This window comes from Perognathus longimembris, chromosome 16 (genome assembly GCF_023159225.1).
Source record: "Perognathus longimembris pacificus isolate PPM17 chromosome 16, ASM2315922v1, whole genome shotgun sequence".
NCBI classification, from domain to species: Eukaryota; Metazoa; Chordata; class Mammalia; order Rodentia; family Heteromyidae; genus Perognathus; species Perognathus longimembris.
The window spans coordinates 45474424-45492527 of NC_063176.1; the positions used below are offsets into that span (position 1 = coordinate 45474424).

General features: G+C 40.1%; 1 protein-coding gene across 2 annotated transcripts in view; it reads right to left on the reverse strand.

The window, feature by feature from the left end:
• The window catches only part of Anapc4 (anaphase promoting complex subunit 4), a 32892-nt gene extending 14788 nt beyond the window's left edge, over nt 1-18104 (reverse strand). For both annotated transcript variants that reach the window (XM_048364813.1, XM_048364812.1), the window contains exons 1-13: nt 17853-18104; nt 13713-13818; nt 10311-10443; nt 8190-8264; nt 8059-8085; nt 7918-7962; nt 6731-6815; nt 5661-5765; nt 3981-4064; nt 2021-2107; nt 1208-1272; nt 325-367; nt 134-210 (exon numbers count right to left, since the gene is read on the reverse strand). In XM_048364813.1, the coding sequence (XP_048220770.1) occupies nt 134-210; nt 325-367; nt 1208-1272; nt 2021-2107; nt 3981-4064; nt 5661-5765; nt 6731-6815; nt 7918-7962; nt 8059-8085; nt 8190-8264; nt 10311-10443; nt 13713-13818; nt 17853-17981 (1061 nt within the window). In that variant the 5' untranslated portion in view covers nt 17982-18104. The remainder of the gene's footprint in view (nt 1-133; nt 211-324; nt 368-1207; nt 1273-2020; nt 2108-3980; nt 4065-5660; nt 5766-6730; nt 6816-7917; nt 7963-8058; nt 8086-8189; nt 8265-10310; nt 10444-13712; nt 13819-17852) is intronic.

The window sequence follows — 18104 nt, forward strand, 5'->3', positions numbered from 1 at the left end:
TACACTTGGGAGTGCCAAGATTCCCCTTCGAATGCCAATGCAAAAATTTCAGCTAGAAAAGATTCCAGAAGAAAATGCCAGACAATGAAGTAAGTTTTCAGAAAGACCAAAGACATGCCCGCCACTTTCATACCTCTGTAAGTGACTTATAACCAATTTCTGTATACTGGAATATGATGACTCTATAGATTGGCCAAGCTTTTTTAAACCCTTTAATTAAGAGAAGAAAATATATTAGCATTCAACAAGACGAATATATGCTCCAAAAGAAAAAAATTAAGACTGCATTCATATCTACTTAAATACATTAATATTTAACAGCACCTTGACTGTTAGCTGGTTCATCAAAAGGGTCTGAAGTTCAGCACTATAATGAAAAAGGGTGTTTTAGTCATTTCTCCATCCAAACTCATACATACTGCTTAAAAACTTAGATTTCAAAGAAAAAGCAAGATTTTGAAACAAAGTAGAAAGCCCAACAAAAATACAACTCTCCCTTTGCATACAAAAAGGACAACAGGGAATAATATAGCCCCAAACACTCTTAGCTATATATGATATACTGAATATTAAAAAGGCACTTGACTTAGTAAGGCAAAAGGCAGTGCTCACTAAGCCATATTAGAGTTATCTAAACATTCAGGAAAAAGATGGCAGCTTTCCACAATGCACAACCACAGAAATCACATCTGAAACTCGGGAAGTAATAAATATAAACCACAAAAAAACTCCAGAAGTACAGATCAACCTTTTAATGCTCTTAAGATGGAAAAAGTTTAGTTTGGCTACATAAAACCCAAAACTTCTGTACAAAATAATCACATATACCCAAAAGGGTATATCCAAAAACCTAGAGAGATGTGTACTTTTGAAACTCTTATGTAATTTCCTATTTCATTTGTACAAATGAATTGCATTCATTTTTATTTACTCCTAAAATAAATTCACTTAAAAGGGGTGGGGGAAGCAGGTGTCAGTGGCTCATGTCTATAATCCTAGCTACTCAGGAGGCTGAGATCTGAGGATCTTGGTTCAAAGACTGCCCAGACAGAAAAGTCCCTGTGAGAGCCTTATCTCCTATTAACCACACAAAAAACTGGAACAGCCCTAGCCTTGAGCAAAAAGAGCTCAGGTACAGCACCTACGCCCTGAGTTCAAGCCCCACAACCAAGCAAAAACAAAAGGGGGAAAATCAAGAGTTTATTACCTTGCCTTCCCCCATAGCAGCAAGTGCATAAATTCATCCTGTACTGACGTGGTTGTGTTCTTTTCCTAGATAAAATAAAAAGAAATATGGGGTATGTGTTTTATAGCTTATAAAGTATACCTACTTAGTATAATAGGCACACAATTTCCTTCTTCTGTCTTCCCTCGAGCCCTTATGTAAAGGGATCATCTGAAGCTCAGTGACTGGAGACAACCAGTCAGCTGTTTCAAAAGCTTCCTCATTCCCAAAGCCTGCCGCTGCACTGTAGTTCCAGTGGGAGAAGATTCAGTTATGGATCTGACGCGGTTTGTCCCCCCATGGTTCATGTATTATGTGTGATGCTGCTGAGATAGTGGAATCATTAAGAGGTAGGCCATACTGGGAGGTGGTTAGGTCATTGGCAGTGCTGCTATGTGAAGAAACTAATGTAGTTCTCATGGGAACATGGTTAGACTCTGCAGAGTGGGCAGGACCACCCTTCTCCATTTTCTGGTTCCTGGGTTACAATTTGATCCTTCTGCCAAGATGCCACCTGTCATGAGGCTACACAGCTATACAATCTGGGACTCCTGGTCTACAAAATTGGAAGTTAAATAAACCTCTTTTCTTTACACATTACTCAACCTCTGGTACTTTATACGGTAACAAAATCTAATATAGAGTCCTTTCTGCAAATATTTATAGTGTGAAAATAGTGCTAACCACTGCAGATATTATTAAGCTTTCATAAATTAAACTGATTTTTTCTCATATATCATATAAAGCAAATACAGACTTTTAAACTCTTTCCACAGAAAGTGTCAATTACATTACCTGCACAAACTTAGTGAGACGAGAATCCATCTGCATCAGTATTTCTTCCCATGCTTCACACATACATGTCAGTGACAAATTGATATACTATTCGCAAAAAGAAGAAAATATTTTAAACCAAGATTCTATCTAGGGCTAGGAATATGGCCTAGTGGCAAGAGTGCTTGCCTCCTTACACATGAAGCTCTCAGTTCGATTCCCCAGCACCACATATATGGAAAACGGCCAGAAGGGGCGCTGTGGCTCAGGTGGCAAAGTGCTAGCCTTGAGCGGGAAGAAGCCAGGAAGGTGCTCAGGCCCTGAGTCCAAGGCCCAGGACTGGCCAAAAAAAAAAAAAAGAAAGAAAGAATGAGGGAGGAGGTAACAAGTTGGATAAGAAATGTATGCATTGCCTTACATATGAAACTGTAACCCCTCTGTACATCACTTTGACAATAGGGATAAATAAATAATTTTTTTAAAAAAGATTCTATCTAATATGTGCTTCTTAGGGTCACAAAGAAATCCAGAAATTACTTTCAATCACCCTATTTAACTCACTTAAGCCCAAGAAAAAGAGAAGACCATAGCTAACTTTTGGTAACTCTTTTTTTTTTTTGGTCAGTCATGGGGCTTGAACTTGGGGCCTGGGGACTATCCTTGAGCTCTTTGGCTCAAGGCTATCTCTCTAGCACTTGGAGCCACAGTGCCACTTCCAGTTTTCTGGTAGTTAATTGGAGCTAGGGTCTCACAGACTTTCCTGCCTGGGCTGGTCTTGAATCCTGATACTAAGATCTCAGCCCCGATAGCTGGGATTACAGGTGTGAGCCACCAGTGCCTGGCTCTTTGGTAACTTCGTAGCTATTTGTACCAAAGATTCAATGATTCTTAGAATCATCTACAAAAGGACATTTTTTAATATTTAAATTATATTGTAAAGGTGATATACATAGGGGTGACAGTTATATAAGGTAATGAGTACATTTCTTTTTGAACATTGTTACCCCCCTCTCATTTCAAATGAACTTTTTTATACCTAGTAAAACAAACATCTTCTACATTTTATTATTTGTGTTCATCATACTAAGTGTCAAAACGTTGGTTTGCTCAGCTATCAGACTGTCAGAAGACCCTTAAAAGATTCCAATCTCTAGTAATGCTTCTCATCAAGTAAATTAATGGCTGTGGTAAAACATTGATGGTAAAATGGCCAGTTCTTTGCAGTTCTTCCATCCAGGTCTATTCTCCTGACCTTGCCTCTGGCTGTCCTATTATCTTGTTCTGAATGAACAGAGCAGAAGCAACACTGCTGAGGCCAGGGTCTCCCAAGTTGTTTCACATCTTGACTTACCCTTTTTTTTTTTTTTGCGGGGGGGGGGGGGAGGCAAGATCTTGTTATATAGCCCAGATGGCCTCAAACTTGCTATACAGCTCAGGGAGCCTCCCTATTTGTGGACCATAGAAGTGCCCCATCAACCACTTGCACTCCTGAAACCTTTACTGCCACTACCATAGAAACAAACAAACCAGGGCTAGCTGGCTGGAGGATAAGGGATGCAGGACAGAGACAAAGCCATTTCGGCCCAGGAACACATATTAGTTTACATGATCAGGCTGGCTGGCAAGAGCCACAACAAGTACAGATCACCAGAACTTTCTGGCTGAGTGCAGTCCAAACTGCTGACCTACAAAATTGTGTATTAATTTTGGGTACCTTTCCTGAGTAAAATCTAAATCATATAATATGACTATTTTATTTGCAACAAAGTGTAAGTGGTGTTTTATTAATGGGAACTTTTAGCCTACTTTTTTCCTTTCATCTAGAGGTGATTAATAGGACTGGGTAAGAGTAGATTCTCAGTTAAATTTCCTTTTCTTGCTTTAATAAATACTATAAAATTAGCAGAACAAATAACTATACTATAAAATAAAATTAGAAAGGTTATATAATACTTGTAGAAAGTAAGCTATGAAAAAACACCTGTAACAGAGCTGAAATGTGAGTAAACTTCCTGGCCATCCGAGTTACTTCAGGTAAGAAGGAGTACAGCAGATTGGTTTCAAGCTGAAAAAGAATAAAGTGAGTCATAATCAGATATTTACTTTTTTAAAGATAAACTGTTCCTGTAATACACACACACACACACACACACACACACACACACACACACACACAAGTGCATCCTTTAACTTAAAAGAGGAGAAAAGACCTAAGTATCAGAAAGAACACAGCAGAATTCTGCCCCTATTGAGCATAACAAAGTTGGAGACTAAGGGAAGGCATTAAAAGGCATTAAATCCTACTGGTAAATGCAAAGAAAATGCCCCTTGACAGTATGTGTTATATCACACATAAGTTGTCATTAAAAAATCTATTACTAACTTCACAGGAAAACAAAAGGAGTTGCTATATTGTAGCACAAATACAGCCTGGTGATCATAGTTTCTCAGCCTTAAGACACAAATGTGAACTACCATTCTTGTGAATTGTTTATCTAGGGTGCTCTGGAACTGTGAACAGTACACTGTTGAAGACAATGCAACCCTCACATCTTCTATCCTTTTGTCCTACCTTTGTTTGAAAGTTCATGAATACTCAGGATAAGCATACTGGATTTTCAGACGAAAAACTGTGAGGTTTTCTATCAAAGCAAAGCTACAACCTAAATAACAGGAGGCAAGTTTCCAAATCTTATTATATATGCTACACATAATAGCGCCTTCACCAATACTTTTTTTTTTTTTTGGTAAACAAAAGGCATGTATTAAGAGCAGAGATCGCAGCAGGCAGCCAGTTGTGATACTGTGCACCTATAATCCCAACACTTAGGAGGCTAAAGCAGGAGGAATTGAAGTTCTAGGCCAGTCTGGACTACGGTGCAAGCTTTCCTCTCTTTAAACAGAGGAGAAAAAAGGCACAGAACCTGAAGGCAGACTGCCTTGCATCACTTTCCAAGTATGAGACATCAAGCAAATTCCGCAGCTTCTGTGTGTACCCAGTACTTTCTACAGGGATAACAACAATGAGTATCCATGTGTTGCTGTGTTTAAGGCATTAGGGACTTGGCATATAATAAGTGACGAATAAATATTAGCCTTTAACTGAATCCTAAGAATATGCTCAAAACCAAGTAATTCTGTTAAAAGAAGCAATCTGTATGGCCATGATCATCAAAACATTGTTTTGATGAAAACTATATTAAAGTATGTGGAAAGTAATAGTTATTACAACAGCATTCAATATGTATAATTTAGAAACTCTGAGTACGGGGCTGGGGATATGGCCTAGTGGCAAGAGTGCTTGCCTTATATACATGAAGCCCTGGGTTCGATTCCCCAGCACCACATATATAGAAAAAGCCAGAAGTGGCACTGTGGCTCAAGTGGTAGAGTGCTAGCCTTGAGCAAAAAGAAGCCAGGGACAGTGCTCAGGCCCTGAGTCCAAGGCCCAGGACTGGCCAAAAAAAAAAAAAAAGAAACTCCGAGTACATGTTTTATTTTGTGGTCATAGAATACAGTGAGACATGGTTACAAACCCACAGGGGTAGGGGCCCAGCTCAGTGGTAGACAGCATGCTAGCATGCCCTGTCAATCCTCAGCACCAACTGCCCCCTAAGAAACAACAGAAAAACTAAAACTAATATGAAGTTCCAATACGCACCTGAAAGTATGAAACCTCTGAAGCACCATCAGTAGAAACCTCTGTGACCACTGATAATGACTTCAAATCACTTGACAGACATAATGCAAGACAAGTGCCAGCAATCTGCAAAACAATCATATACCCTCATATATGTGGGATAACTGCTGGGGTGCATCTGCTTATAATACTGGAAGCAAAAATTTACACACAGCTGTGACACACACTTCTGGTTTCAGCCATACCCACTGTAGCAGGTAAAGGTAAGTAAAGTAGTAAAAGGCTCCTCCTAGTCACAAAGACCTATAAACATCAACATTTCTGGCCCCTGGCCCCCCATCCCATCAACGGTTGAACATCAAGGGTTGAACAAATGAATTCCCTGCAGGCTATATGATACTGTCTACTCCTTGGGGAATTGTGAGAGCAAGAAGAAAAGGCTATGGAGAAGACTGATTTAGCAGTAGTGGGAGACTCAATACTCAACGTACAGTAACTTTCATTATGCTCCAGTTAAATCAGTCAAGGGGATAAGATCAATCTTTTTTTTTTTTCCAGTCCTGGGCCTTGAACTCAGGGCCTGAACACTGTCCCTGGCTTCTTTTTGCTCAAGGCTAGCACTCTGCCACTTGAGCCACAGCGCCACTTCTGGTCATTTTCTATATATGTGGTGCTGAGGAATCGAACCTAGGGCTTCACGTATAGCACTCTTGCCACTAGGCCATATTCCCAGTCCCACGATCAATCTTTTTGTTAATAGAAAAAGTTTGACTAATTCCACCAAAAGCTACTCATCTCTATAGACACATTATTATTATTACAGCTTAAAAGAAAACAATCCTGGCTGGGAATATGGCCTAGTGGCAAGAGTGCTTGCCTTGTATACGTGAAGCCCTGGACAGTGCTCAGGCCCTGAGTCCAAGGCCCAGGACTGGCAAAAGAAAAAAAAAACAAAACAATCTTCTAAATACTAAAGAACAAATTGAAACTGAAAAAAATATAAAACCTTACTATGCTATTCTTATTCCATACATAAAATAGCTAATGTATTTTAAGAGAAATAATCCAAGAAACTTAAGAGAAAAACTTACCCCCGTGACACGAGCAATTTTGAACATCCCATAAGCATAAAGCTCAATAAATCCAGAGCTTCCTCCAAGGACAAGAATATTTAATCTAATAAAAAAATGTGACAAGCAGAGAACCAGTGAACAACACAGATTATGGCTGTTTTTTATATTTGTTGCTTTTATTTCTACATTATCTTTTTTTTTTGAGGGGGGGCAGTCCTGGGGCTTGAACTCAGGGCATGAGCACTGTCCCTGGCTTCTTTTTGCTCAAAGCTAGCACTCTACAACTAGAGCCACAGCACCACTTCTGGCTTTTTCTATTTATGTGGTGCTGAGGAATTGAACCCAGGGCTTCATTTATACAAGGCAAACACTCTACCACTAGGCCATATTCCCAGCCCCGCTACATGATCTTTTAAAAATCTTTTAAAAATAAATTAACAGGAAATAAAAGCATTACACTGTGATATTTACAACACGAATATAATATACTTTGATCAAATTTACCCCTAATCTATATTATTCTTCCGTAACCATACTCCCTCCTATCTACTTCCCAAGTTTCTGGAGGGTTTCATGATGGTATTTTCATACATATATATTCACCCTCCCAAACCGTCTCTTTATCCCTTTCTCCCTTCCTGCTGATTCCCCCTTCCCTAAAAGTCCCTCTTTTAGATGATGGTGTTTTTTTTGACCAAAATATCATTTATTACTGCTTTCATCTAATCTGAGTGCTAAAATTCCTCTGCAGGGAGAACTGATACACTAAGCAAACACAGCAATCTTCAATATTCATCACAGCAGGCCATTTCTTTTGTTTCAAAAAAACAACATAAATTTCTTATAGCCTACATAATGCAGCTATAGTAACATAACATACTAATAATTGTATTCACATATAGCCAATAACAAAACAGTTTTAACAAAAGTTTTATTGTGGATATGACACAATAAAGAACTTGGATAATTAAAACTAAAATTTTAGAAATTCTAGTACTATCTTCTTTTACTTATTAAAATACAAATATACTACATTACTGCGAACACATGACAAAAAGAGCAGAGTAAAAACAGCAAGATGGTGACATCTATTATTTAGACAGTGAGAAAACATAACAAAAGATTTGCTCCTGAAGCTTTAGAAAAGTTCCTCCACTATGAAGTGACTTAAAGAAATCAGACTTACTTAAATTAGAGATATTTACCTGACATCTCCCAAGAGTTTAATAATTTCATCAGAATTCTCTTCACTAAAATATAAAAATAAATTGAGTCATCTTTCAACCATATTCTTTCAAATACAAAACTATTATTTTACTTGAAAACAACACAAAAGTACATCTTACCTAAATATTTTTGAGGTGCTGCTGTAACTACAAGAGAGACAAAGGTAGAATGATAACTCATGAGAGAAGTATGTACCAGTGTTTAAAGCAGATTAACCTGAAAGACTAATTTCAAAGAAACTGATACTTACTTTTTTGGTAATGTGGGCAGCTTAGGTAAGAGAAGGTTTGACTCGTCCTCAGCATTATAGAAGGATGTTAGAACACTAAAAAGGAGGGGAACCAGGCATTACACAAACAATAAATCATTACTTCTCCTATTAAAAATGTCAATTTATAAAGACTCATTTCATAACATTAAGAGATGCTACAGTTTACCCATCTAAGTCACTGTAATCACCACAAATAAGAAATGAAAAAAATAGAAATTTCTTTTATGTTAGAAAAACAAATCAACCTACTTTCACATTACAAATGAGAATTTAACAGGTTTTTTTTAGCATATAAAATACTTTCAGCCAGGCATCTGTAATCCTAGCTGCTCAAGAGGCTGAGATCTGGGGACTGAGGTTCAAAGCCAGCCTGGGCAGGAAAGTCTGTAGGACTCTTTTCTCCCTCTATCCACCAAAAAACAGGGAGTGGAGCTGTGTTTCAAAGTAGTAAAGCACTAGCCTTGAGCATGAAAACTCAGGAACAGAGTCTAGGCCTTGAGTTCAAGCCCTATGACAGACAAAACAAAAATAAAAACAAAACAAAACCACCTTTCATATATATTCAGTACACAGATACTGCAAATATATTATCTCAACTCAAATCCAAGAAATTGTACTACTAAGAGTAACTTTAGAGAATACTGGTATTGCTACATTATTTAATTATTGGTTCTATAGCTTACATACATTTGTCATCTGACAACATAGCCAGTACAATAATAGACTGTATCATAAACTTCAAAACAGACTCAGTAGCAGGAATTACATCATGTGGGATTATAGGCATGTACTGCTGCACACAGCTTGTCACACTCAATTCTACCTCAAATAGGACTGGAAAACAGATGAGCTAGCAAGTCAAAGAGTGGGAACTTAGAAGTATTTTTCACATTTTTACACGAAGTATCTGTCCTGAGAGTTCCTAGACTTAACATGAAAAACACTTCTCAAATACTAATACAGTGTTGGGAACACATCTAGCAAGGAAGTGGGCTGGGATAAGAAGTATGCACATGCTCTGCTTCTCTCACCTGCTACAAGACTCACTGATTACCTCATAATGGACTGATTAATCACTGTGGGTTCACATACACTGAATTTCAAATGCCAAACTACCCCTTGGTTTTCTATTTCTTTCAGGCCCTTTATCAAATTGTCAGTTAACATTCAGGATTTACAAATTCATTTGATATCAAGATAGTGAAATTTAATCAGTAAGAAAAAAGTGATGGAAAGAAAAGTATCTATTTTTTAAGCCTCCCCCGACCGCCCCCCCACACACAAAAAAATCAACATCACCCAGATTCCCAAGCTTTACTTGGCTACACAGACTAAGGCAAAAGGTTTTCATTAAACAAGAAAAAGATCAGGACCTTGGATTAAAAACAAACAAAAAAAAATGCAGCATCAGAACAGAATGCTCAATTTAGTGCTTTTTGTACTCTAAGAATCTTCACTAAGACACAGGAGACCAAACTCTTGACAAAAAACCAGAAAAGAGGACCTCAATTTCCCCATCAGTAAAGTTGTTGTTGCTCTTGTCTGCTTGTGAGACAGGGTTTCACTCTCACTCACTCATTACCTAAACCCAGGCTGGCGTGAGACTCACAACTCTCCTGATCAATCTCCTGAGCGGTGAGATTACAGGTGTACACCACCACACCCAGCTAGTAATTTTACTCAATGTATACATCATTGACATCAACTAATAAAAATAATTTAAAAGTGGAGAAAAATCTTGACCTTTCAGGCCTCATTACTATACTAACAATGTTTACAGAAAAGAAGAAAACAAAGTATTAATACATTTTATCTTAAGGAGGAGAAAACTGGGAGAAAAGTGAAGGAAGGGATGACACTGTCCAAAAGAGAAATATACCAATTACCTGAATTGTGAAATGGTAACCCCTCTGCATAACACATTATCATAAGTGCAATAATGTATACGTGCTCGTAATATTTAAGACACTCATTTCCTTCCCAATAAATGGAAATTCCAGCTGAGGCAGGAGGATCACAAATTCAAAGTTAGCCTTGACCTGTGACAAACACAAACAAGGCCCTAATAATTTTGCGAGTGGGTTTCTCTGGTCACTCTACCTGCTCTCCACAGTCACTTCCATCCAATGCATACAGGAAAGTGGAGCCTCCACAGAAAAAGAGTGCAAGCTTTCAGGTTTTTCCACATCGCACAAAATGATTTTCTTGGTGTCAGCAAGAGCAAAGGCCAAAACTAAAACAAGATAAACCAATTATCAGAATTCATTAGTGTACTACTTGAGAAAAACAGGCATTTCACTTGTTTTACTATTTCAGAAACATAGAAATTACTTGACCTAAAGATCCTTCCTATTTCATGAACTAAACAGATCGCTGCATAGTTATGTTATCATATAAGCTTATTTTTAAGTGCTCAAAACTACAATTAGCAGTCTACTACTTTCTTACGTATCAAATACCTTAACTACCGAAGTCTCTACATTGGAGCTCTGTTGTCAAGCAGAAAATACAGCCAAAGTCTCAACATACAGTTTACTGCATCATCAAACTGGTTCCATAAACATTAGAAAGAGGAAGTCATTTTATTCTATTCCTTTTATGTTTCTATCACACAATGGGAAACCAGACCAGCAAATTCTGATGCATCCTCTTCATCTGACTGGGGATGAATTAATAGTTTCTCTACATCAGGCACAAGTATCTCTCTCTCTCCTCTCTCTCTCTCTCTCTCTCTCTCTCTCTCTCTCTCTCTCTCTCTCTCTCCCCTCTCTCTCTCTCTCTCTGGAGGGGGCCTGGGGCTTGAACTCAGGTCTTCTGTGCTGTTTCTGAGCTTCTCTGAACTCAAGGTTAGCACTCCATCACTTGAGTCAGAGCACCACTTCCAGCTTTTTAGTGAGTAATTTATTGGAGATAAGGGTCATCCAGATGTTCCTGCCCCAGCTGGCTTCAAATTGAGGCCCTCAGGGCTGGTAATATGGCCTAGTGGTAAAGTGCTCCCCTCGTATACATGAAGCCCTGGGTCCGATTCCTCAGCACCACATAAATAGAAAAAGCGAGAAGTGGCGCTGTGGCTCAAGTGGCAGAGTGCTAACCTTGAGCAAAAAGAAGCCAGGGACCGTGCTCAGGCCCTGAGTTCAAGGCCCAGGACTGTCAAAAAAAAAAAAAAAAAACCCCACAAATTGCGGTCCTCAGATCTTAGGCTTCTGAGTAGCTAGGATTAGAGGCAAGGGCCAGCCACCAGAGTCCAGCACGAGTATCCTTTTAATACAACCCCAAACGTAAGGATTTCAAAACAGAGAAATGAGTTTCATTGCATACAACTATGAGCAACTTTGCTGGATGTGGGAGACCTATCTCCTTTCTTAGGAGGTAAAGGTAATTTTAAAATAATTATTTTAAAATAATTTAAAATAATCACTGTCAAAAAACATGAGACTTAAGTTTTTAAGGCTATAGATCATCCGTAGAGAACATGTCTACCATGCAAGAAGCCTTGAGTTCAATTCACAAACACAGGAAGAAAGGAAACTTTCAAAAACCATCTAGCTTTATATGTGTTCTATTCATATTCTGAGCAAAATGAGTACAGAATGACTATACTATTTTGAAAGCATTTTTGGAAATTTTACTTCTAGGAATTAATCTAAGGAGCTAATTACACAGTTAATCCAAGTGCTCAGAATGTTTACACAACATTGCATATAAAAGCCCAAAACTGACAATTATCTAAAACTAGCACAGGAGTTAGATTTAGTAAATTACAATATATAAAAATAGTGAATTGCTATGCAGTCATTTAACGTTAATGTGATAAATCTATCCATACTGAGCCAAAAAGGAAAAAATCATGTAGGAAAAATCACATCAAGTATCACTGATTTTAAAAAGAATTATTGTTATTATAAAGGTGAGGAACAGAGGAGTTCCAGTTCACTGACTTAATAAAAGTGCATGCACAGATCTTTACTTGCACATATCTTATCAGGCAATGTTGCAAAGTGTTCACCAAAATACAAACAGTTGTTACTTCTCAGTGATAAGCTGTCAAAGAATTTAAGTCCTTATATTTGCCTAGAAAAAAATTAAGCAGGGCTGGGAATACAGCCTGTTGGCAACAGTGCTTACCTCACATACATGGAAGCCCTGGGTTCAATTCCCCAGCATCACATATATAGAAAATGGCCAGAAGTGGCGTTGTGGCTCAAGTGGCAGCGTGCTAGCCTTGAGCAAAAAGAAGCCAGGGACAGTGCTCAGACCCTGAGTCCAAGGCCCAGGACTGGCAAAGAAAAAAAAAATTAAGCAATCAAGAATATACATTCAGGGGCTGGGGATATAGCCTAGTGGCAAGAGTGCCTGCTTCGGATACACGAGGCCCTAGGTTCGATTCCCCAGCACCACATATACAGAAAACGGCCAGAAGCGGCGCTGTGGCTCAAGTGGCAGAGTGCTAGCCTTGAGCGGGAAGAAGCCAGGGACAGTGCTCAGGCCCTGAGTCCAAGGCCCAGGACTGGCCAAAAGAAAAAAAGAATATACATTCATTTTACAAAAGCAATTTGCTTTCTTCTTAAGGTGCTAATGATGCAGGTTAAGTTGACAATATGATTCCCAGTCGTTTACGGTGTTGACTATATGTGTCCAACAGCTCAGAAAAGGACTGTTACCTGGCAGAGAAGAAGTGAAAGAAACAGGACTGGGATTATGGCATGGTGGTAGAGTGCTTGCCTTGTATACATGAAGCCCTGGGTTCAATTTCTCAGCACCACATATATTAAAAAGGCCAGAAGTGGCACTGTGGCTCAAGTAATAGAGTGCTAGCCTTGAGCAAAAAGAAGCCAGGGACAGTACTCAGGCCCTGAGTGCAAGCCCTAGGACTGGCAAAAAAAAAAAAAAAAAAAAAAAAATGAAATAAACAGAGTCAGTGCAAGGGGCCCTCAGGTATGGCCTATTTATTCATACTGTTCATATCGTATTCATACTTACTCATACATATGCATAAGCATACTTATGAGCCTCTACAACTAGTGCTAAAATACACTTTCTGAGTAAAAGGCCATGATGGCACTAAATAGACTGACAAAATGGCAGATAGATAGTGCTCGACCAAAAGACATAGGACAAGAGGACAGAAAGAACAAAATCAAAGCATTTTATATTTCCATTAGATTTTACTGCAGTTATCTTTGCCAAGAAGCCAGATTTTTCCAAAGAGGTATCTCCAATGGATAGAATTCAAGTTCTATGGGGGAAAAGAAAAAAGGTTTTAAAGCATTATAAAAGTTCCAAAGGAAGGGCTGGCACTGTCCAATAAAAAAAAAGAAATGTACTCACTATCTGACTTATGAAATGGTAACCCCTCTGTACAACACAATAATATTTTTTTAATTCCAAACTGTCATTTGTAATTCTAGTATGTACTAAGAATAATTCTTTATTTCTGAACACAAGCTTTATATTTGGCATACTCTTTGTGAAAATGAAAAACATTTTTTATGTTGTTATTACGTTTGCCATCTGGTCTCCAAGCTAGACAGGTCACTTCCTTTCCTGTATTTTCATTTGGTGGAAAACTCCAAACTCGATGAAAACTTGCAAGTCGATGAAGCAAAACCTAGGATAAAACAGGTAACAATGGCAGAATATTAAAAACACAACGTCAGAATAAAATAAACCTAGATGTCTGACCAAAACTTTATTAAATCATCTCCTAGAAATAATATTTACCTATCAGAAGAGGAATGAATGAACACAGATATTTTCAAAGAAATAGATGAAAAGGTTCATTTTTACTCTGTATTCTAAACATTTACCTACTTTTTATTTCGACAGGGAGATTAACCTTTAAGAAAGGAAGGAGACAAGAAAGAGAGAACACATACAGTAAAAGTATAGCTGTGCAAAGAGTTTGAACTGAAGCATGGCTCAAGTCGTAGAGCACTAGCTGTGAGCAAAAAAAAAACCCACACACCAAATAAAAACAGAGTGAGAGCACAACACCCTAAGTACTTAAAAAAAAAAAAGTACATACCTTCCAGATTCTAGGTCCTGAGGGCATGAGGCCCTCTTTTTTAAAATTGTTATTATAAAGGAGATGGACAGAGGGTTTACAGTTAGACTCTAATTTTTCATCTTGCCTAAGTGATCCTTGAGTCTTAGGCCACCTCTACCAGCCTTCCTTCCTGCAGAAGCCAGACCATGCTCACTTCCCCAAGATGAGAGAAATGAGAAGAGGGGAGCCAGGAAAGCTCAGAGTCCACAGTGAAAGGAGGGTGTCATGTTCCCAAGCAAAGGAAATCAAAGCCAAATGAAATCTTCTTTTGGTAAGTGCCAGGTTCATGCAATTTATTTAAAAAATCAAAAAGCCAAAAAAGAAATTATAGCTGTAGTCAAATAACTGCAAATCATCTGCATTGAGACATCTGAGCATTTACTTTCACCTCAATACCTAGGATCTTACACAAATCACAAACTTCCATTCTCACACTAGTAAATGCCCAAACTGGAAGTTCAAGCCCTAGGCTCTTAGTGCTCCAAGACTATGCTTGGTGGGCTGGGGATATAGCCTAGTGGCAAGAGTGCCTGCCTCGGATACACGAGGCCCTAGGTTCGATTCCCCAGCACCACATATACAGAAAACGGCCAGAAGCGGCGCTGTGGCTCAAGTGGCAGAGTGCTAGCCTTGAGCGGGAAGAAGCCAGGGACAGTGCTCAGGCCCTGAGTCCAAGGCCCAGGACTGGCCAAAAAAAAAAAAAAAAAAAAAAGACTATGCTTGGATTTCTAGCCTCTATGCAACCAGTTAAAATAAGGAAGAAAACAAGTCTCAGAAGTGCAAAAGCTCCTGAAAAGACTTCTCACCCTACTTACCTGACTTAGATGCTACAAGCACAGCCTCCTCACCCTTGGCTTTACAGTGCAGAGCATCCTACATTCCTGGTGGTACCAGTCACCAAAAGGAACCCAGCACTCCCAGGAATTACTAATTTCTAGACTTGACCCACTGGTGAAGCATCTCTACCATTCATTACTTCTGAAACCCTTCTTCTGTGCCAATGGACTTCACAGTCAGGTAATCACCACAATGCCCCACTTCTTTATTCTTTTCTCTGAAATGTGCCTCTCACCTGAGGGCGCTACTTCCCTGGAATATTCTCAGGGGGTGGCCATTTTGCAAACCATAGTTCCCTGCACTACTATTACTGGGCCAAGACATAAGGTGGATGTCCTCTTTAGTGTTCCCTGACATTTCTGAAGCTTCTCTTCTCCTAAAATCACTTACTACCCTCTTAATTCCAGTCATTCCCCTCATCTTTGAAGATAAAGACTTTTGGCTCACTCATACTTCCAAACTCGACACATTTGTCATTCCAGGTGACAGTTCTCAATTCCTCTTCTCCAATGATCACGGTTTCTACCTTACCTCAGCCACAGCTAGAGTGGCTTAGTCTGATCAATGCTATTACTACACATGCTATAGACTATTACTGTTACTATAGACTATATTACTATCAATGCTATAGACTACAATGCTATTAAAACCTGTTTCAAATTTCCACTCCCACTTTCCAGCCAGTGCTTCTCTTTCCAGCTCCTATCTATGACACCATCTCAGGAAGGATACACAATCCATTAAATCCAGCACTGATTGTCTCTTACGCCACACATACCCTCACTTCCCACCCTAATCAGCTTAGAATCAAAAGTTCGTTTTTGACTTGGAAAAATAGCCTCAATGTTCTCTGTATAAAAATGCAGATTTTCTAATGCCATGTACAGTACAATTCCTTTTTATTTAAAAATATCTTGAAGGGTAAGTAATTTTGTATTATTTATTTGTAAATGTATGCATTTTCTGTATTCTTTCATTGTTTATCTAGGTATTTGGAGGGACATAATTTACACCTTTTTATATTGCTTTAGTTAGAAGTTTGGTATGGTTATTAAAAATACTGTTTAAGGCTGGGGATATGGCCTAGTGGCAAGAGCGCTTGCCTCGTATACATGAAGCCCCGGGTTCAATTCGCCAGCACCACATATACAGAAAATGGCCAGAAGTGGCGCTGCGGCTCAAGTGGCAGAGTGCTAGCCTTGAGCAAAAAGAAGCTAGGGACAGTGCTCAGACCCTGAGTCCAAGGCCCAGGACTGGCAAAAAAAAAAAAAAACTGTTTAATACTGAAAATGGCATCTTTTCATTGATTACATTTTCTAGATCTAATATGGAATAGGCTCCTGTAGTAAATTCATAATAATCCCGCCTAAAATATTTTAGTATTGTCACGATAAAGTTATATTAAATTTCAGAAGACTTCAAAAGAATTGCCTTTCGGTATTTTCCAAACCTTTAGCCTTGTAGAGAACATCAAAATACATGAACCACTATGCAATTATAATAAATTAAAAAATTAAAAAGGTCATCATTCCAGTCACTCTCCTCCTTGCCCGTAGTATGAACTCCTTTGCAAACTCGGTCCTATTTGCAAAATAATCCTGGTTAAACCCACCAGTGCACACACCAACACTACCAAATGGAATAAACCAATATGTACGACTGTTAATTTCTGTAAAATTATAGAATCATTAGCTTCATACAGCCATTAAGAGACCAGCAATCCTGCTGGGATTGGATGCCTGCGCTATCAATGTTCTCACACCTCTTTGTGTCTCCCACTTCCCCCGCCCCTCCCACACCCCCAACGTTATCTTTCGAATAGTTACTCTAGGTCAATGCCCCTGTGTCTTGCAGAAATAGAAGTAGCAGTGTTCACTCAGATGGCACCATGGTTACGCTGATGCCTATATTCTCTACCTTCCTCTTACAGCCGTGGCTGTACTACTGGCACTACTCTTAGGAGCCACGGCAGATTTCCAAAGCATCCTGGGAGGAGATGGAAACGGGAAGATCCTGTAGGGCCCTGAGAAAGTAGACATCAAAACCCTAGTGGCTGGACACGGCTATCAAACATGGTGATGAAGTAGTGCAGACCGCGAAGATTTCCTTATCACCTAGTGTTCCACACTCCGCTGCCCACAGCCCTTTACCTGATCACTTACGGGGAAAACTTCCTGGGCCTAAACTGAAAACCTGCAACCGATGAAGGTTTCCTTACAAGATGGCTGTCCGGCGGTAACGCCTCTCAGCGGAAAGTTGAGTACTATAGGCTGGAACTTGGTGAAGCACCCCCACTCTTCTAATGCACATTATAAACGCCACTTGACATCATCCAGGGATACTCGCTTCGGAATCCGGCGGAGCACCCTGTCTGCCTTTGCGTGTGAACGTCATTTAAATGGATGCTGGCTAACTTAAACCCAGGTATACAAACGTGGCACGGCCTTGGGCGTGCACACTGACAGGAAGGACGGGCAAGAACTCGACTTTATTTTGCTACTGAATGGAACGCGGCCTAGGGCCCGGCCCACAGCGGGGCCGCGATGCCTGCGGCGGGGGTGTGTTCAACCGTGTGAAATCCTCTTTTAACCGCAGGGGGCCTGGAACGGGCACGGAAGCCGCCTTTGCGGGGAGGGTCCGGTGCGTTTTCACTTGGGAGCCGCGGGTGGGTGGCCCGCCAGGCCTGCGCGCGGGAAGGCCGAGGCCCCGCGGGCGGCTCCGGGCCCCCCGCCGCCGCCGCCGCCGCGCGGCTCACTTACCTCGCCCGCGGTGTTGGCCAAGGCAATGAGGTCCCGCTTGGGCGACCAGGCCAGGAAGATGATCTCCTGCGGCAGCTGCTTCTCGCCCACCACCCGAAAGGACGGGAAACAGGTCGGGAAACGCAACATGGGGGCGGTCCTGCGGAGACCCTGCCGGAGGCCGGCAGAGTCCCAGGCCACGGGCCTTCCACGAAAAGCCCTGCCCGCGGCGATACCTAAGGGAGCTCCGCGCGGCAGGCGACGCGTCCCCAA